Source organism: Bombina bombina, chromosome 2 (assembly GCF_027579735.1).
Source record: "Bombina bombina isolate aBomBom1 chromosome 2, aBomBom1.pri, whole genome shotgun sequence".
NCBI lineage: Eukaryota > Metazoa > Chordata > Amphibia > Anura > Bombinatoridae > Bombina > Bombina bombina.
In genome coordinates, this window is record NC_069500.1 from 355,912,311 (window position 1) to 355,933,716 (window position 21,406).

The window sequence follows — 21,406 nt, forward strand, 5'->3', positions numbered from 1 at the left end:
CCCCCACTTCTGGGTTACTACTCACAAAATAAAAAATAGACAAAAGTATTGCTATCCCAATTCCACGCGGTCTTGTCAGTCCTTTGATTCTGTTTACCAGAGAGACTGTTGTTAACCTGTATCCTGGTTCAAATCACCTGTCCTGGCTCCTGGTTGACGTGTGGTGGTCCGATGATAGACTGATACCAGTAAGTGTATTATGAACACATAACAATATTTAAAAAAGCTTAAAACATACCATAAAAAGTCTCTCGGCGCCAACTTTCTTGCACAACGCTGAAAGTATGAATGCCTCCTAGGGACAAAATACCTCTACGCAATTTGCTTTGCTCAGGCAAAACTTTTTTAAGAGTATAGACATTCACATCTATCCGAAGTTTTTATACATTTATGGTACTCCGCCCCCAAAAGGTAAAAATCTGCTTACTTTGACATTTGCCAATTACCTTATAATCCTCTAAGGCAGTGTTTCTTAACCGCGGTCCTCAAGTACCCCCAACAGTCCTGGTTTTCATTATAGCTGAATTAGAGCACAGGTGAAATAATCATCTGATGGATGAGAGCAGGTTGGTTACTAATCAGCTGATTACTACACCTATGCACTAGTTCAGCTATAATGAAAACCAGGCCTGTTGGGGGTACTTGAGGACCACGGTTGGGAAACACTGCTCTAAGGGATCCTTAGCAAGTGCATATAATTCTAGCTCTATTTTTGGATAAAAAATAAATAATAAAATGTATTTCTTCTATAAGGTAAGACGAGTCCACGGATTCATCCTTTACTTGTGGGATATTATCTTTCCTAACAGGAAGTGGCGAAGAGCACCACAGCAGAGCTGTCTATATAGCTCCTCCCTTAGCTCCAACCCCCAGTCATTCTCTTTGCCTACTCTAAGTACTAGGAAGGGTAAAGTGAAAGAGGTGATAAAATATTAGTTTTTAATTTCTTCAAGCAAGAGTTTATTTTAAATGGTACCGGTGTGTACTATTTACTCTCAGGTAGCAGATGGATGAAGACTTCTGCCTAGAGGATGATGACCTTAGCATTTGTAACTAAGGTCCAGTGCTGTTCCCACAGAGGCTGAGGAGTACAGGAAACTTAAGTGTGAGGAACGTTTTTCATGCTTTGCAGCAGTGAGGTATGTTCAGTCATATTTTTCTGGAGAGACTGTGTATTTCAGAAAGGCTGACAGTATTCCCATGAGGGTAAGGGTAAGCAGTAATCCTAAGAGCTAATTAGAAGGGCATTACTAAGCTTGCATAAGGGGCTAATTACAAAAATGGTTGACGCTGAGTTGTAAATGTTTGTGGGCAAACGTTTTATGATCTGGGAGTGCTGTTTAACGTTTTGTAGGCAATAACGTTTTGGGCAACTTTATTGAGGGTACACTTGGCTTGGCTTATTTTTTTGGGTCTCAGAACCCACATGGCTAGTTGAAAACCGCTCTGGTGCGGTTCTTTGAGGCTGTAGAGACATCGAGTGAGATGGGCGGGGCCTAGTTTCGCGCCTCAGATGCGCAGTTATTTTCTCGCAGCAAGCTCCAACTCCTGAGGGCCCTGGTGAATGTTTTGGGCCAAATCGAAGCTTTAACCCCATATTACTATCCCTGAGGGCAGGTAGGGCCACAGCAGGGCTGTGGCAAGGTTGCTGAGGCTTTTTTTTTCCGGATTTAGGCCTAATTTCAATCCAGTTTGCACATCAAAGGGTTAAATGTTAAAATTCCTTGTGGGGCAATCTTAACTACATATATTGTGTCTGCTTGCAAAATTTTGAAAAATTTGGTGCATTTTAAAGCTGTTTTGCAGAACGTGTATGCTTTTTTTTCTCTTAAAGGAGCAGTACCGTTTTTTAAGATTGTTGTTTTTTTTTCCCACTAAATAAAGTGTTTTCATGCTTGTTTGTAGTCATTACTAGCCTGTTCAACATGTCTGACATTGAGGAAAGTCAATGTTCAATATGTTTAGAAGCCATTGTGGAACCTCCACTTAGAATGTGTCCCTCATGCACTGAAAGGTCAATAAATTGCAAAGAACATATTTTAGCTACTAAAAGTATGTTGCAGGATGATTCTCAGTCAGAAGGGAATCAGGTTATGCCATCTAATTCTCCCCAAGTGTCACAACCATTAACGCCCGCACAAGCGACACCAAGTACTTCTAGTGCGGGCGTTAAGTAGGGATAGACCAGGTATTCCGTTCGCTTCCCCTCCTACTTTTAAGAAAATGTTTCCCATATCAGACACCATGTGGGACTTGTGGCAGACGGTCCCTAAGGTGGAGGGAGTTATTTCTACCCTGGCTAAGCATACAACTATACCTATTAAGGACAGTTGTGCTTTCAAAGATCCTATGGATAAAAAAATTAGAGGGTCTCCTAAAGAAAATATTTGTTCATCAGGGTTTTCTTCTCCAACCTATAGCGTGCATTGTTCCTGTAACTACTGCAGCTTCCTTTTGGTTCGAGGCTCTGGAGGAGGCTCTTCAGGTTGATACCCCATTAGATGATATTCTGGATAGAATTAGGGCTCTCAAGCTAGCTAATTCTATCATTACAGATGCCGCCTTTCAACTGGCTAAATTAACGGCGAAAAATTCAGGTTTTGCCATTTTAGCGCGTAGAGAGTTATGGCTTAAGTCCTGGTCTGCTGATGTGTCATCAAAAGCTAAGCTGTTAGCCATCCCTTTCAAGGGTAAGACCCTATTCGGGCCTGAACTGAAAGAGATCATTTCAGACATCACTGGAGGTAAAGGCCATGCCCTTCCTCAGGATAAGACAAATAAGATGAGGACCAAACAAAATAATTTTCGTTCCTTTCGGAACTTCAAAGATGGTCCCTCTTCCTTTTCCCCTGCAGCAAAGCAAGAGGGGAATTTTGCTCAATCCATGTCAGTCTGGAGACCTAATCAGACTTGGAACAAGGGTAAGCAGGCCAAGAAGCCCGCTGCTGCCACCAAGACAGCATGAAGGGGTAGCCCCCGATCCGGGACCAGATCTAGTAGGGTTTAGATTTTCTCTCTTTGCTCATGCTTGGGCAATAGATGTTCAGGGCTCCTGGGCTTTAGAAATCGTATCCCAGGGGTATCTTCTGGAATTCAAAGATTCTCCGCCAAGGAGGAGATTCCATCTTTCTCAATTGTCTGTAAACCAGACAAAAAGAGAGGCTTCTTAATCTGTGTAGAAGACCTTTATATCATGGGAGTGATCTGCCCAGTTCTGAAAACAGAACAGGGGCAAGGGTTCTGTCAGAGTGCCAGGAATCAGACTGAGACGAGAAGTGCAAAAATAATCACACCTTTATTAATAGCAAAAAATTATAAAATGTCCACAAGTCAAATAACAAGCCAGGAGTCAAAACCAGAGCTGGTAGTCAGACGAGCCGAGTCAGGAGCCAAAGCGAATAGTCAGACGAGACGGAATCAGGAACAAGGAGAACAGCAGAGTCAGGAACAAGCCAGGGATCAGGAAAGACGTCAGGCAGCCAGGTAATACACAGGAACTCTTCACAAACAGGTCTCAGACAACGCAAAGGCAAAGCATACTGAACAGAGGCCCTTTAAATAATAAATGATGACATCACAATTCTGAGACTGCATCCTGTCTCACATGGATGATGCACAACAGTCTGGCCATAAAGGAAGTGCAGGAAGTGAGCAGCATCCCCCACAATGCACCAAGTCAGGAAGAGAGGTGAGTAAAATGGCTGCCAGCAGCACATGGCAAACACAACAGGGAAAAACCCTGACAGGTTTTACTCCAATCTGTTTGTGGTTCCCAAAAAAGAGGGAACCTTCAGACCAATTTTGGATCTCAAGATTCTAAACAAATTCCTCAGAGTCCCATCCTTCAAGATGGAGACCATTCAGACTCTTTTGCCAATGATCCAGGAGGGTCAATATATGACCACCGTGGACTTAAAGGATGCGTATCTACACATCCCTATCCACAAAGATCATCACCAGTTCCTCAGGTTCGCCTTTCTGGACAAGCATTACCAGTTTGTGGCTCTTCCCTTCGGGTTGGCCACAGCTCCCAGAATTTTCACAAAGGTGCTAGGGTCCCTTCTGGCGGTTCTAAGGCCGCGGGGCATAGCTGTGGCACCCTATCTGGACGATATCTTAATCCAGGTGTCGACTTACCAACTAGCCAAGTCTCACACGGACATTGTGTTGGCTTTTCTAAGATCTCACGGGTGGAAGGTGAACGTGAAAAAGAGTTCACTTATCCCTCTCACAAGAGTTCCATTCCTGGGAACTCTGATAGATTCGGTGGACATGAAAATTTTTCTGACGGAGGTCAGGAAATCAAAGATTGTATCCATCTGCCGAGCTCTTCATTCCATTCCTCGGCCGTCAGTGGCTCAGTGTATGGAGGTAATCGGCTTAATGGTAGCGGCAATGGACATAGTTCCGTTTGCTCGCTTGCATCTCAGACCACTGCAACTATGCTTGCTCAAGTAGTGGAATGGGGATTATGCAGATTTATCTCCTCGGATAAATCTGGACCAAGAGACCAGAGACTCTCTTCTTTGGTGGTTGTCATAGGATCATCTGTCCAAGGGAATGTGTTTCCGCAGGCCAGCGTGGGTCATAGTGACGACGGATGCCAGCCTATTGGGCTGGGGTGCATTCTGGAATTCCCTGAAAGCACAGGGTTTGTGGACTCAGGAGGAGGCTCTCCTCCCGATAAATATTCTAGAACTGAGAGCAATATTCAGTGCGTTTCAGACGTGGCCTCAGCTGGCGTCGGCCAGATTCATAAGATTCCAGTCGGACAATATCATGACTGTAGCATATATCAATCATCAGGGGGGAACAAAGAGTTCTCTAGCAATGATAGAGATTACCAAAATAATTCGATGGGCAGAGGCTCACTCTTGCCATCTATCAGCAATCTATATCCCAGGAGTGGAGAACTGGGAAGCGGATTTTCTAAATTGTCAGACTTTTCATCCGGTGGAGTGGGAACTCCATCCGGAGGTGTTTGCACAATTGATTCGGCAGTGGGGCACACCAGAATTGGATCTGATGGCGTCTCGTCAGAATGCCAAACTTCCTCGTTACGGGTCCATGTCAAGGGATCCTCAGGCAGTACTGATAGATGCTCTAGCAGTACCCTCATCATTCAACCTGGCTTATGCGTTTCCACCATTTCCTCTCCTTCCTCGTTTGATTGCCAGAATCAAACAGGAGAGAGCTTTGGTGATTTTTGGTGTTTTAAGCTTTGTTTAAACATTATGTGTTCATAATACACTTACTGGTATAAGTCTGTCATCGGACCACCACACGTCAACTGGGAGCCAGGACAGGTAATTGGAACCGGAATACAGGTTACCGACAGTCTCTCTGGTAAATAGAATTGATGGACTGAAAAGACCGGGTTAAATTGGGATAGCAATACTTTGTACATGATGTGCTTTTGTCTATTTTTTATCTTGTGAGTAGTAACCCAGAAGTGGGGGCTATTAAAATGTGTTTTCTTACTACACTTGAATCTGGGTTTCGCACCTTTTCCTTTTGTATATTTTTATTCCTTTCATCTGTCCAGAAACCAAAAATCTTCCTCTTATTAGAAGACAGATTCCATAAAGTCTACATGGAAACTCAGGAAATCCCCGTCCAATGCAAAATCTGCATGAAACTACGGACCCAGAATCATTGCTGGTAGTAGGTAGGTTACGCCTTTTTTCAGAATACAGCAAATACAAAATTCTAGCTCCCTTCACCACTTTAAATACCAGCAATCATCCAGAAAGAAAAGCCCTCTGATGGCAATTAAAAAATACAGAAATAGTTAAAAACACGGATGTTGCGCTAAAAGCACGGTATATAATATAATATATATATATATATATATATATATATATATATATATATATATATATATAGTTATTCTTAAAATATAATTAATTGGATATTCCATTATTAACCTAAAAGGTTTTCTATCGCCTCAGGAAGGAAAATATAATAAGTTTTTAGCTCTTTCCTGTGATCCCCCTTCTCTGGTGTTTCATCAGGGCAAGGTGGTTGTACAAACATTAATAAAAAGAGAGAAGCGCTCAACCTGGGAACGAACAATAGCATAATAACTTGTTCTATGGCTAGTTAGTACCCAAGAAGCAGCCTCTTTTGCTCAACATGTGCCTTTCACAGAGCAGAACTTTCCTGAAGCATATCAGTCTGATTCTGACTTCACAGTACAGTCCAGCCCTGAAATACCAGGCAATCCCTCTCTGAATGAGAGAAACAGCAAAACCCCAGACGTACATTTATTATATTTATTTAACTTATTTGTTTTGTTTTCTGGTAATGATAAGGGCCAAAAAGGCTATGTCTGAATCTTTATCTTCATGTTTAAAGTGTTTGGAGGTGGGTCAGTCTCTGCTTGTACGTATTACAGCTTATGCGACTCATTCTGTGTTTACTTCTTGAGCTTTCAAATAAGGATGCTTTAGTTGATCAAATTTGCAAGTCTGCAGCTTGGTTGTCATCACATACCTTCACAAAAATTTTATCATTTTGATGTTTCTGCTTTAGCTGAGGCAGCTTTTGGTAGGAAGGTTCTTCAGGCGGTAGTACCTGGTAAATATTTGCCTGCCTGTTTTCTCCCCCCTCCCCTTTTTTTGTGGACTCCACAGCTTGGGTATTCCCAACAGTAAGGAATTATGGACTCTCACCACATTAAGAGAGAAAACCTCATTTATTCTTACCTATAAATTCCTTTCTTTCTTGGTGGTGAGAGTCCACAAACCCACAGATTTTGTTTCTAGTTGGCGGTAGTTAAAGGGACACTAAACCCTCCAAAAATATTTTATGATTCAGGTAGAGAATACAATTTTAAACAACATTCCAATTTACTTCTGTTATCTAATTTGTTTCATTCTTTAGATATCCTTTGTTGAAGAAATAGCAATGCACATGGGTAAGCCAATCACATGAGGCATCTATGTGCAGCCACCAATCAGCAGCTACTGAGCCTATCTAGATATGCTTTTCAGCAAAGAATATCAAGAAAATTAAGCAAATTAGATAATAGAAGTAAATGAGAAAGTTGTTTAAAATTGTATACTCATTCTAAATTAAGAAAGAAAAAAACTGGGTGTCATGTCCCTTTAAAGTTTGCACCTCAATACCCTACTGTCTTCCTGCTTTCTCCTATTATTGACTAAACTATAGACTGGGAGGTTCAGGGAAGTGGGAGGGATATTACAGCTCTTGGTGTAGGGTATATTTGCCTCCTCCTGGTGGCCAGAGGATCAATTCCCACAAGTAAGGATTTTCATGGACTCTCACCACCAAGAAAGAAGGAATTTATCAGGTAAGAATAAATTCTGTTTTTGCGCACACTTACAAGAAAAAAACAAAATTATAGGTGCTGGAAACGTTAAATCCTCCTGTGAGATAAGGAACTGTTTATTTCCATCAGTAAGATTGTAATTAGAAACCACAGGCTGATTAATCGCTCAACTGACCACATTGCTAAATATAAACATCATATAGAAATGGGATACAACATTAAGAGAATCTTATTTACTAATTTAAGGTCATAGTTTTCCGTACTAGCATACCTCCTTATCAGAACTGCCAATGACAATCTGCATGTTGCCATAGTGACAAAGAAAATATTATGTCCTAACTTTTACAACTTTTTTGAATAACCAATTACAATGTTAAAGTAAAAAAAACAACTAAATTCTTTAAAATATGTTTTTTCAAATGAAAAAAAAAATTACACCTGCTTAGTAGTTGTTGTTTTGTGTTTTTTTATAGAGAGAAACTGGGTTAACTAATGACAATATTTCTGATATTATTATAAGAACTTATTATTTATTATTATTAATGCATCAAATATATATATATATATATTCTGGCGTAAGATATTTGCTTAGATCTATACATAACTGTTTTTGTGGTTTGTGCTCTCATGAGAATACAGTTATACATGTACCTACCTGCTGTGAAGTTAATTGCTGTTGGTGAAAATTGCCTGACTGCTGTTTTCATTATTTTCAAATTCACTCTGAACTATTATTGTTCGTTATGCAAAGTCCGCTGTATGTACATGTGGTGCACCTGCTGCCTGTAGAAAACACAACAGCATAAACCATATGTCATTAAATATAAAGTAGGTCATCTTTCAGCTGTGTTAAATAATTGCAGGTGTCATAGTTTCCATTTGACAAGATTATTAACAATACTGCTTAATAAATAAATGTTATCTTTTCTCCTACATTGGTGTGTCCGGTCAACGGCTTCATCCTTACTTGTGGGAATATTCTCTTCCCTAACAGGAAATGGCAAAGAGAGCACAGCAAAAGCTGCCCATATAGCTCCCCCTCTGGCTCCGCCCCCCGGTCATTCTCTTTGCCGCTCTGAACAAGTAGCATCTCCACGGGGATGGTAAAGAGTATGTGGTGTTAGTTGTAGTTTTTTATTTCTTCTATCAAGAGTTTGTTATTTTAAAATAGTGCAGGTTTGTACTATTTACTCTACAACAGAAAGTGATGAAGAGTTCTGTTTAAAGAGGAATATGATTTTAGCAGAAGTAACTAAAATCCATTGCTGTTCCCACGCAGGACTGTTGAAACCAGAGAACTTCAGTTGGGGGGAACAGTTTGCAGACTTTTCTGCTCAAGGTATGACTAGTCTCTTTTCTAACAAGACATAGTAATGCTAGAAGACTGCCATTTTCTTAGACTCATAACAGAATGAAGGCTTATAAATGGGCTATATACTGGTTGACACTATTATGGGCTAAATCGATTGATTTATATATTATTTATATGTCTTTTGGAGTGTTTTGGAACTTGGAAACACTTTTGAGAACGTTTTTATTACGCCTGGCAGTTTAGACACCTAATCTAGTCAGGAAGGCCCCTTCACTCTGGTATGCAGAGGGAGGAGGCCTCATTTTCGCGCCTTAGTTGCGCAGTTTCTTCTGGAAGCAGTGCATGCAGCTTCATGTGAGAGGATCCTGTGGCCATAAAAACGATTCTAGATGGCTTATTTCTGTGGTGAATAACCCCCAAGGAAAGGTAAAGCCGCAGCAAAGGCTGTGGCTGGGACTGTAGTGGGTTTAAACTGGTAAATTGAACAATTAGCTCCGGTTTGCTCATTTAAGGTTTTTTTTTGTAAAGATTGGATTTTTCCTTCATAGTTTTTCAATCATTTAGAAATAAAGTGTACTCTTTTTATTATTTAAAGAGACAGTAACGGTTTTGTTTAAAAACGGTTTTATTGCATTAATAGTCTGCCTAAGTCTGTCTAACATGTCTGTACCTTCAGATAGAATATGTTCTGTGTGTATGGATGCCAAGGTGGTTCCCCCTTTAAATGTATGTGAAAATTGTGCCATGGCGTCCAAACAAAGTAAGGACAGTTCTGTCACATTTAATAAGGTTGCCCAAGATGATTCTTCAAATGAAGGTAGTGGGGATAGCTCATCATCCTCTCCTTCTGTGTCAACACGAGTTATGCCTGCGCAGGCGACACCTAGTACATCTGGCGCGCCAATGCTTGTTACTATGCAGCAATTAACGGCAGTAATGGATAATTCTATAGCTAATCTTTTATCCAAACTGCCAGCATTTCCCAGAAAGCGTGATTGCTCAGTTTTAAATACAGAGGATGAGCAAGTGTGCGCTGACGATAATTTATCTGTTATACCCTCACACCAGTCTGAATTGGCAGTGAGGGAGGGTCTGTCTGAGGGAGAAATCTCTGATTCAAGGAAAAGTTTCTCAGCAGGCAGAACCTGATATAGTGACGTTTAAATTTAAGTTAGAACATCTCCGCGCCCTGCTTAAGGAGGTGCTAACTACTCTTGACGATTGCGACTCTTTGGTGATTCCAGAGAAATTGTGCAAAATGGACAAATTCCTTGAGGTCCCTGTGCACGATGATGCCTTTCCGATACCCAAGAGGGTGGCGGACATAGTGAACAAGGAGTGGGAGAAGCCAGCTATACCTTTTGTCCCACCTCCTATATTTAAGAAAATGTTCCCCATTGTCGGCGCCAGAAGGGACGCATGGCAAACAGTCCCTAAGGTTGAGGGGGCAGTTTCTACGTTGGCCAAGCGCACGACTATTCCCATTGAGGACAGTTGTGCTTTCAAAGATCCTATGGATAAAAAATTGGAAGGATTGCTTAAAAAGATATTTGTTCAGCAAGGTTTCCTTCTCCAGCCAATTTCGTGCATTATTCCTGTCACAACGGCGGCGTCTTTTTGGTTCGACGAACTAGAAAATTCGCTCAATAAGGAGACTCCATATGAGGAAGTCATGGACAGAATTCATGCACTAAAGTTGGCTAATTCCTTTATTTTAGATGCCGCTTTGCAATTGGCAAAATTAGCGGCGAAAAATTCAGGTTTTGCAATTGTGGCGCGCAAAGCGCTTTGGCTAAAATCTTGGTCGGCGGATGTGTCGTCCAAGACAAAACTGCTTAATATTCCTTTCAAAGGTAAGACCCTTTTTGGGCCAGAATTGAAGGAGATTATTTCAGACATCACTGGGGGAAAGGGCCATACCCTCCCACAGGATAGGCCTTTCAAGACAAGAGGGTAACGCTTCCCAGTCTAAACCAGCATGGAAACCAATGCAAGGCTGGAACAAGGGTAAACAGGCCAAGAAGCCTGCTGCTGCTACCAAGACAGCATGACCGGATCTAGTAGGGGGCAGACTTTTTCTCTTTGCTCAGGCTTGGGCAAGAGATGCTCCGGATCCCTGGGCACTAGAAATAGTCTCTCAGGGTTATCTTCTAGAGTTCAAGGAACTTCCTCCAAGGGGAAGGTTCCACATGTCTCGCTTATCTTCAGACCAGATAAAGAGACAGGCATTCTTACATTGCGTAAGAGACCTATTAAAGATGGGAGTGATACACCCAGTTCCGACAGTGGAAAAAGGTCGGGGGTTTTACTCAAACCTGTTTGTAGTTCCCAAAAAAGAGGGAACTTTCAGGCCAATTCTGGATTTAAAAATTCTAAACAAATTCCTCAGAGTTCCATCATTCAAAATGGAAACCATTTGAACGATTTTACCAACAATCCAGGAGGGTCAATACATGACTACCGTGGACTTAAAGGATGCGTACCTACATATTCCTATCCACAAAGATCATCATCAGTTCCTAAGGTTCGCCTTTCTGGACAAACATTACCAGTTCGTGGCTCTTCCGTTCGGTTTAGCCACTGCTCCAAGAATTTTCACAAAGGTGCTAGGGTCCCTACTAGCGGTTCTAAGACCGAGGGGCATTGCGGTGGCACCTTACTTAGACGACATCCTAATCCAAGCGTCGTCCCTTTCCAGATCAAGGGCTCATACAGACATTGTATTAGCCTTTCTCAGGTCTCACGGGTGGAAGGTGAACATAGAAAAGAGTTCCCTGTCCCCGTCTACAAGGGTTCCCTTTCTGGGAACAATAATAGATTCTGTAGAAATGAAGATCTTTCTGACAGAGGTCAGAAAATTAAAACTTCTAAACGCTTGTCAAGTTCTTCAATCTATTCCTCAGCCTTCCATAGCTCAGTGCATGGAGGTAATAGGACTAATGGTTGCAGCAATGGACGTGGTTCCCTTTGCTCGAATTCATCTAAGACCATTGCAACTGTGCATGCTCAAACAGTGGAATGGGGATTATGCAGACTTGTCTCCTCAGATTCAAGTAGACCAGTTAACCAGAGACTCACTCCGTTGGTGGTTGACTCAAGATCACCTGTCTCAGGGAATGAGTTTCCGCAGACCAGAGTGGGTCATTGTCACGACCGACGCCAGTCTCTTAGGCTGGGGCGCGGTCTGGGACTCCCTGAAAGCTCAGGGTCTATGGTCTTGGGAAGAGTCTCTTCTCCCGATAAACATTCTGGAACTGAGAGCGATATTCAATGCGCTCCGGGCTTGGCCTCAACTAGCGAAGGCCAGATTCATAAGATTTCAGTCGGACAACATGACGACTGTAGCGTACATCAATCATCAGGGGGGAACAAAGAGTTCCTTGGCGATGAGAGAGGTATCCAAGATCATCAAATGGGCGGAGGATCACTCCTGCCATCTATCTGCAATTCACATCCCAGGAGTAGACAACTGGGAGGCGGATTATTTGAGTCGTCAGACTTTCCATTCGGGGGAGTGGGAACTCCACCCGGAGGTCTTTTCCCAGTTAACTCAACTATGGGGCATTCCAGACATGGATCTGATGGCGTCTCGTCAGAACTTCAAGGTTCCTCGCTACGGGTCCAGATCCAGGGATCCCAAGGCGACACTAGTGGATGCATTGGTGGCGCCTTGGTCGTTCAACCTAGCTTATGTGTTTCCACCGTTTCCTCTCCTTCCCAGGCATGTAGCCAGGATCAAACAGGAGAAGGCCTTGGTGATTCTGATAGCTCCTGCGTGGCCACGCAAGACTTGGTATGCAGACCTGGTGAATATGTCATCGGCTCCACCATGGAAGCTACCTTTGAGGCAGGATCTTCTAGTACAAGGTCCATTCGAACATCCAAATCTAGTCTCTCTGCAACTGACTGCTTGGAAATTGAACGCTTGATTTTATCTAAGCGTGGGTTTTTTCAGATTCAGTTATAGATACTCTGGTCCAAGCCAGAAAACCTGTGACCAGGAAAATTTACCATAAGATATGGAAAGAATATATCTGTTGGTGCGAATCCAAGGGATTCTCTTGGAGTAAAATTAAAATTCCTAGGATACTCTCCTTTCTCCAAGAGGGTTTGGATAAATGGTTGTCAGCGAGTTCTCTAAAAGGAGAGATATCTGCTCTGTCTGTTTTGTTGCACAAACGTCTGGCAGCAGTACCAGATGTACAGGCATTTGTACAGGCCTTAGTCAGAATCAAGCCTGTCTACAGACCCATGACTCCTCCATGGAGTCTAAACTTAGTTCTTTCAGTTCTTCAAGGGGTTCCGTTTGAACCTTTACATTCCATAGATATTAAGTTACTATCTTGGAAAGTTCTGTTTTTGGTTGCTATTTCTTCTGCTAGAAGAGTTTCTGAATTGTCTGCTTTGCAGTGTACTTCACCCTATCTGGTGTTCCATACAGATAAGGTTGTTTTGCGTACCAAACCTGGTTTTCTTCCAAAAGTGGTTTCCAACAGGAATATTAACCAGGAAATAGTTGTTCCTTCTCTGTGTCCGAATCCAGTTTCGAAGAAGGAACGTTTGTTACACAATTTAGATGTGGTGCGTGCTTTAAAATTCTATTTAGAAGCAACAAAGGATTTCAGACAGACTTCATCTTTGTTTGTCGTTTATTCTGGTAAGAGGAGAGGGCAGAAAGCTACTGCTACCTCTCTTTCTTTTTGGCTGAGAAGCATCATCCGATTGGCTTATGAGACTGCCAGACGGCAGCCTCCTGAACGAATTACAGCTCACTCTACTAGAGCTGTGGCTTCCACATGGGCCTTCAAGAACGAGGCTTCTGTTGATCAGATCTGTAAGGCAGCGACTTGGTCTTCTCTGCATACTTTTGCCAAATTTTACAAATTCGATACTTATGCTTCTTCGAAGGCTAATTTTGGGAGAAAAGTTTTGCAAGCCGTGGTGCCTTCCGTTTAGGTAACCTGACTTCGTCCATGTCCTAAAGCTTTGGTATTGGTTCCCACAAGTAAGGATGAAGCCGTGGACCGGACACACCAATGTAGGAGAAAACAGAATTTATGCTTACCTGATAAATTTCTTTCTCCTACGGTGTGTCCGGTCCACGGCCTGCCCTGGCTTTTTAGTCAGGTTTCAAATTTTTTATTTCTGTACACTACAGTCACCACGGCACCCTATAGTTTCTCCTTTTTCTCCTAACCGTCGGTCGAATGACTGGGGGCGGAGCTAGAGGGGGAGCTATATGGGCAGCTTTTGCTGTGCTCTCTTTGCCATTTCCTGTTAGGGAAGAGAATATTCCCACAAGTAAGGATGAAGCCGTGGACCGGACACACCGTAGGAGAAAGAAATTTATCAGGTAAGCATAAATTCTGTTTTTCCTAAATTTTATACTGCAAAATCATCCCTTAAAGTACCGCTCAGCAGCCGCAGAGCACTGCTGGTCTGCAATATGCTGTACTTATGTATTACCTGGGTCATGTGGTCCCTTCTAGTTCAATTATAGAGTCATCCCTGTTAGCCCCTGTTGCCACATTTATCTTTTATATATGTAAGCTTTGTGTATGTGTGTGTGTATGTGTGTGTGTGTGTGTATATATATATATATATATATATATATATATATATACATATACCAGCTCTCGCCTTTAGATAAAACTTGCCAAGGTGCAGAGTGTTCAAATTAAAGTGAAAAATTGATGTTGCATTGTGGGGTGTTTTAAACTGGTTATAGTTGTAAAAATGAGCACACAATGAATTCTCTGCTATTGAACATTTGTTCCTGTTTTTTTTCTTCTTCTAGGCATAAACACACCGCAAGCCTAGGCGAGAATGAGCTCATTCATCAGATAGACAGCACAATTAAAGAGAGACACAATGTCTTTTTTGATATGGAGGCCTATTTGCCAAAGAAGAATGGGTAGGTTTGCAAATCTGGCTACAATAATGTTATTGTCCTTTATGAATTTACTGCTTTTTTAGCTTTGTATATTATGCTGTGTTGGGTGTATGTGACTCACAGCTACCATGATATATCTTCTCCTTGGTATAGATGTGTTTTTTTTTAGCTGGTGGTAACTTATCGACTCTAGTCATTTTTATGTTCATCACTCCTGTACGTGAATGGTTGTTGAATTCTTACCTCACAGAAAGGCACATGGCTCAGAGACTTCATACTTATTGCTTTCCACCCTATCTCAGATGCCCATGTGCTGCCATCAGCTTAGAGACACAGTATAAATGGGCACATTCTTTAATGAAATAGCATATTTTCTAAAGCTGTTGGAAGAACTGTACTGTTTATCTACAGTTCTGTGTTAGTGGCTGAAATACAATTGGCTTTAGAACAGGCTAAGCTTGGCAAAGTCATTAACTTGTACTGAGATGATGTGCGCTTCTGGCTAATGTATAGTATTTGGAAATTTTCAACTATGGTTTACACAATGGCTGTGGATATTACTGTAGTTATAGTAGGGTAGTTGTGTCTTACTAAAGGATGGAGATAGGACATCTGAAGGAATCTCCTGTACATTACCTGTGGAAATAGACTAAGATTTTAATTTATATACAGAAACCTGGTGAAAAACGGCACTGTAAAGTTGAAATTAAACGTTCATGATTCAGACAGAGCATGCAGTTTTTAACAACTTTCCAATTTACTTCTATTTAATTTGTTTTATTCTCTTGGTATTCTTTGTTGAAAGCATACCTAGGTAGCCTCAGGACCAGCTATGCACTCATAGTCTCTAGTTGCTGATTTGTGGGTCCTCTTGTCATTGGCTCACCCAATGGGTTTAGCAACTCACAGTAGTGCATTGATACTTCATCAAAGGATACCAAGTGAATGAATCAAATTTGATGACAAAGGTAAATTAGAAAGAAAAATGTTGGCTTTTGTGTCCCTTTAATTTTAAGGAACATAAAGTGAAATATATAATACTGGTTTTCAAACTCCATTAGAGGCACTTTTGCAATATGTTTATTTTATTGAAAATTGCTTTCTTGAAAAGTTCTCCCTACTGCTAAGCATAGTGATAGGGTGCTTGATGGCATGGGGGCGGAGACCATAAGGCTTAGGTGTTAATAGGCTTACATGTCCTGAAAACCCCAAAAGTAAGTACTATATGTTGTATCCCTCGATAAAGACCTAGCATTACTACTTCCCATGTGCTATATAAATATCTTTCAAATTTAGAACATGATACTTACATCTACAAATGGGATATCCTCACACATGGCATCATTGTTTCGCTTTCTTAATCACCCTGAATTTAAAAATGTTTTTCATATAAATGCGTCTGATGGGAGGAACATGGATTATACATTGCCTTAATAAAACTTCTGGATTGGGGGGAGGTTAAAATCTAGGCAGGACCTAAAAAAATGTTGATGGAGGAATATATGCTTCTTGCCTGGGTTATTTTCAGCTACAACATTGTCTTGTGACTGTATTTGAGCAGTGGTGCCTGGTAGATATCCCTCTGGAAAGAACTTTATCAAAAGCCCTGTTCTCCTTAGCTATGTTATAACATAAAACAAGGAGGCAAGTAAAGCATTGGAATCTAAAGACTGGGTAGATATATTTTTACCAATACTCTCAGATAATCAGTTACCACTCACATACTAGAGCTTAATTATAAGTTGCTGACCTGCGGGTATCTCACTCTGGCTAGGTTGAAACTAATAGATCCTAATGCCTCTAACCTATATTGGAGAGGTTGTGGCTCACTAGGAAAACGTGACACTCATGTAGTGGTCATGTTGGTTGTTGAGGCCATTATAGTAATGTGTTAAAAAGACTTTTCAACATATCTATAGGGGGAGGAATTTGAATTAACTTTACTGATTGAACTACTAAATAAAAAGCCACCATTTAAATGCAAAATGTGTAACTGCACCCGAATACACCACAATCTCTCAATACATTTGGATTTTCAAGCCTCTTTTCCTCTCTATCCCCTCCACCCCCATACTCTTCTCCCCCCCCCCCCCATAATATTATCTTCTCCACACCAAGTATAGAGTATCCCATCCTTACTCTTGAATCTTTTGCTCCCCTTAGAAAGCATAGGGACACTAAGGGGCCGATTTATCAAGCGCCGTATGAGGCTTGATGCCCCTGTTTCCGTGCGAGCCTTCAGGCCGCAGACAGAAATCAACCCGATCCTATACGATCGGGTCGATTGACACCCCCTGCTAGCGGCCATTTGGCCACGAATCTGCAGGGGGCGGCATTGCACCAGCAGTTCACAAGAACTGCTGGTGCAATGAAAAATGCCAACAGTGTATGCTGTCGGCATTTGTCAATGTGCAGAGGACATGATATGCTACATCGTATCATGACTGCTCGCACTATGATAAATCTACCCCTTAGTCTTAAAGGTACATAATACCCAAATGTTGAAACACTTGAAAGCTGGCTAGAAAATATGTCTGTCTGTTCCCGGAAACTGCAAGGGAGCATGCCTCATGCACACTCGTTTTGCCTCATGCTGCTCGTTTTTTCCTTCCTTCCTTCCTTCTTTTTTTTTTTTTTTTTTAAACTTACAACTGGGCAGTAACTGAAATATAGCTTTTTACAGAACACTTACTCTGGTGAACTGAGGAAATTTTGAGGTAAAATATCATTTTTACATAGAGATATTCAGGTGTCAGCTTTTTACAGTTATGCTGCATCACTTTCAAGTGATTTAGCATATGAGTATTATGTCCCTTTAAATTATTGTTTGAGTTACATTATAACTAGCACCAGTATAAAACCTACATAAGTTATAGTCCTTTTCAGCTGTATTTGTTGTTATAGTTGCTTGTCTTAATCGTCTGTCATATGTGTGTTTGCTGTTACCTTTTTGTTTATTATTGTTGTGCAATACTGACTTATCCTGCTCTTTTATTATGGACATTGTACTTTCACTCAAACTCAATAAAATTATAATAAAATAAAATATATAGTGAGTTAATACGGGGAGGGGAGACAACTCTAAAAAAGAACTGCACACGTTTGAATTCCTAATGTCAAACTGAAGTAACCTTAAAGGGGCAGCCTGCTTGAAAAATTGTATTGTTTAAATTAGGGTTGCACCGATACCATTTTTTTTAAGACTGAGTACAAGTACCGATACTTTTCAAATACTTGCCGATACCAATTACCGATATTTTTTACTGTCATGTGACAGTTTACCAAGCACAATACAGACCAACTATTTAAGATTCCTTCTTTATAATTATGAAGGCCTATAACTCAAAAGACATAAAATAATAAAACAGTTTTATTTGTCACAAAGTTCACAGAACATGTTTATAAATAAAAATATTACAATAAAATATATTAATAACAACAACAATAAATAACAAATATAAAATTACAACCAACCAAAAGTGCAATACAGTAAAAAATAGAACAGTGGACTGTTTAATCATGGGGAACAACACTATGGGCTAGATTATATTTGACTGGCAAGCTTTACCAATGATCTCATTACATGTCCTACTCCATTCAAGTCTATGGAATTGGAAATGTGAACAGAGCATTGGTAAAGCTTACCAATCAAATGTAATATAAATCTAGTCCTATAATTGCAGGATGAATGTTCATTAACTTAATTTGTCCTATGAGTACTCTTCCTGCAATTATATAATCTAAGGGTATGGATGTTCCTCAGAGTACAGTATGTTTTGAACATAATTGTGCAAGATGAGAACTAGCAGTAAAAAAGGCAATCAAGCAATAAGAATAGTTTTTCAAAACTTAGTGGCAAGTTCTTTTTAAGGAACAGAACAGAAGCATCTCTGCATGTTCAGCTATTAGTCTGTTTTTGCTATCAGTAAGGAGGTTCGACTCTAAGTTGAACAGTCTTTCACTTTCCACACTACTGCATGGGGCAGAAATATATTTTTGGGCCATTTTAGCCAGGGCTAGAAATCTCAGTTTATTAACTGCCCAGTACTTCAGGGGTTTGTCTGAACGAGGTACAGTGATCTCTCCTACAATAATACAAATAACAACAATTTGTATTGGCAGAACAATAGTAAACAATTTTTAGTTTAGTCTCCACTCCAGCTTAAAATGAAATGGGAACATGCAGTTTGAAAAAACGTCACAAGATAGCATATGGGTAGGAAGTGGAGGTATCGGTTTAAGTATCGGTGCATTTACACAAGTACAAGTACTCATGCAAATACTTGGTATCGGTACCGATACCGATACTAGTATCGGTATCGGTGCAACCCTAGTTTAAATATATAGATAATCACTTTTATTACCCATTCCCAAGTTTTGCATAACCAACACTGTTATATAAATATATTTTTTTACCTCCGTGATTACCTTGTATGTAAGCCTCTGCAGACTGCCTCCTTATCTCAGCTATTTTGACAGACTTGCATTTCAGCCAGTCATTGCTGACTCATAAGTAACTTCACAGGAGTGAGCACAATGTTATCTATATGACACACATGAACTGGCCTTGTCTAGCTGTGAAAAACTGTCAAAATGCACTGAGATAAGAGGCGGCCTGCAAGGGCATAGAGATCAGTTTGAGCATACCTTTGTTTAGCTTTCAAAAAAGAATACCAAGAGAACAAAGCAAATTTGATGATAAAAGTAAATTGGAAAGTTGTTTAAAATTGCATGTCCCATCTGAATCATAAACGTTTAATTTTGACTTGACTGCCTTACACATCACCTGTATCCATTGCAAACATGAAGCATGAGCGTTAAGCCCACTTTATCAAACATACATGCGCTTATGTGAACACAGTGTAGGGCCACAGTTTTTTTTTTGCGTAGAAATGTTAGCTAGCTGGTCTTGATATTAGGGAGCAATTATAGTGGAAAAATTAAATGCACTTATTTGTCAGAGCATGTTATTTTATCACTACTGTCCCTGCAACTCTTTAAACTTTAAACACATAGTTAAAGTACGAGGCAAAGAACTGTTGGTCCTGAGCAATCCAGTGGTTCTTTGTGGCATCTGAGAAGTAGTTTAACTATGTGCTTAACTCCTTTATGTGTGTATGTGGGGGGGGGGGGGCTTTAATAAACACATAAGTAGGTGTTGCTTGCATTTGCTTGTAGCATTAGACCCTACTACAATAGAACATTTTTACTTTTATACAAATGCTTTCTTAATACCAGGGTCAAACTTTATTAATTGGTGATAATTTAATGCTTAAAGTATTCCTGAACTTGTCTTCGGATTATTTATGGTCTTTGCTTTTAAAGGCATATGACCAGCAAATTATAGTGTTCAAATACAATGTTAATCCATAGGTAAGCAGACACTAACTCCTATTTCTTTCTTTCTGGATTACACAAATAATTTAATTTTCTTAATAAAGGGATGTAAGGTGCAACATATAATCTCCCTATAAAGTGTTTAACCCTTTGAGTGCTAATGATGGCTCTGAGCCGTCACAGAGTTTCTCACTCTGGTGCTAATGATGGCTCAGAGCCGTCATGAGCACTCTCCCACCTTGAGGGATATCTGGGGGCTCCTAACAGCTCCTACCCCGGCGATCGTTGCCTGTAGAGTGACAGGCATCGCCGGGGCTTTACATGATGCGCGTAATTACGTGATGACGTCACCGTGCAACTTTATTTATACTTAACAATGTTAAGTATAGGAGGAGGGGGCATGCTGCTTAGAAGCCTGTATCTCAGGCATCTAAGCAGCTACAGACCCCCAAGACCCACTGTTGGAAAGGGAATCGCCTAAGTCATGGGGGTCTGTAAAAACAATTAAAGTTAAAACAATTTTTTCAAAAATTAAATACATTAAAAAAACCTTAGAAAATATTAGCACCCAGTTGGGAAAGTGCTTAGCACTCAAAAGGGTTAATTAAGGGGACATAAAAGAGCAAAAAGAAACTGCTCTAATGTGTTAGAACATTTTATTATTGCTACTTGCATATAACTATGGTTAACCCCTGCAAAGTTTGCTCTATTGGTAAAGAATGCTAGTGTTTGGGGTCTACACACACATTCCTCTTGTCACTGGCTCACTGGCCATTTTCAGCTAAGGACCAGTACTGTATTTCTGCTCTGGAACTAACTTTAACTGTTTGGTTCTTTTGCAGTGACTAAACCATTATATGGAAGTAAAAAGCTTTTAGTACAGCATTTCCAGTAAAATAGGGCTTTTTTAAAAAATTTTATTGAAACATTTTATTAGTTTTAAAATATAAAGGGCTAGAAAACGAGTGGCGCGCAAGCAATATCCAGTTTTTCTCGTCTTCTTGCGTGTGACGGAAATAGTGCGTGTATTACGAGTTGAAAGTAAACGGGTTTGCTCGAGCACAGTCAAATGTAATGCGCGTCAGGTTAGCGCGACTTTAGAGCTTGCGTAAAGGGTAGGGGAAGAAAAACAGTTGCATAAAACACAACATAAATACTTATATATATAGATGTGTATACATATGTATTTAAGTTTTACTGTATATTTACTGTTCATTTTAAACATTCCAGCGTTCTTCACTAATGTACTTTTTATTGTAAATACATATTTCTATATACAGATATATATCTATATATACCTGTATATCTATTTCTATATGTTTATAGGTATATATATATATATATATATATAAGTATTTTACATGAACAGTATCAGATATATAGAGAAATATATTTAATAATAAAAAGTTCTTTATTTTCTATTTGAAGAACTTAGGAATGTAAAATATATTCATAACGTACACTGCGATTCCAATTTAGGATTAACAAGGTCAGATAAGCGCACATGAAGAATGTGCGTTATTGAAATATTAAATATAAACTATTAAATATTAACATTAATAGAAAATAA

At 40.2% G+C, this 21,406-nt stretch overlaps 1 protein-coding gene across 1 annotated transcript in view; it reads left to right on the forward strand.

Moving 5' to 3' along the window:
* The window catches only part of TMEM120B (transmembrane protein 120B), a 195,811-nt gene that overhangs the window by 34,399 nt on the left and 140,006 nt on the right, over positions 1-21,406 (forward strand). Inside the window, exon 3 of the mRNA XM_053701749.1 lies at positions 14,404-14,520. Coding sequence (XP_053557724.1) covers positions 14,404-14,520 — 117 coding nt within the window. The remainder of the gene's footprint in view (positions 1-14,403; positions 14,521-21,406) is intronic.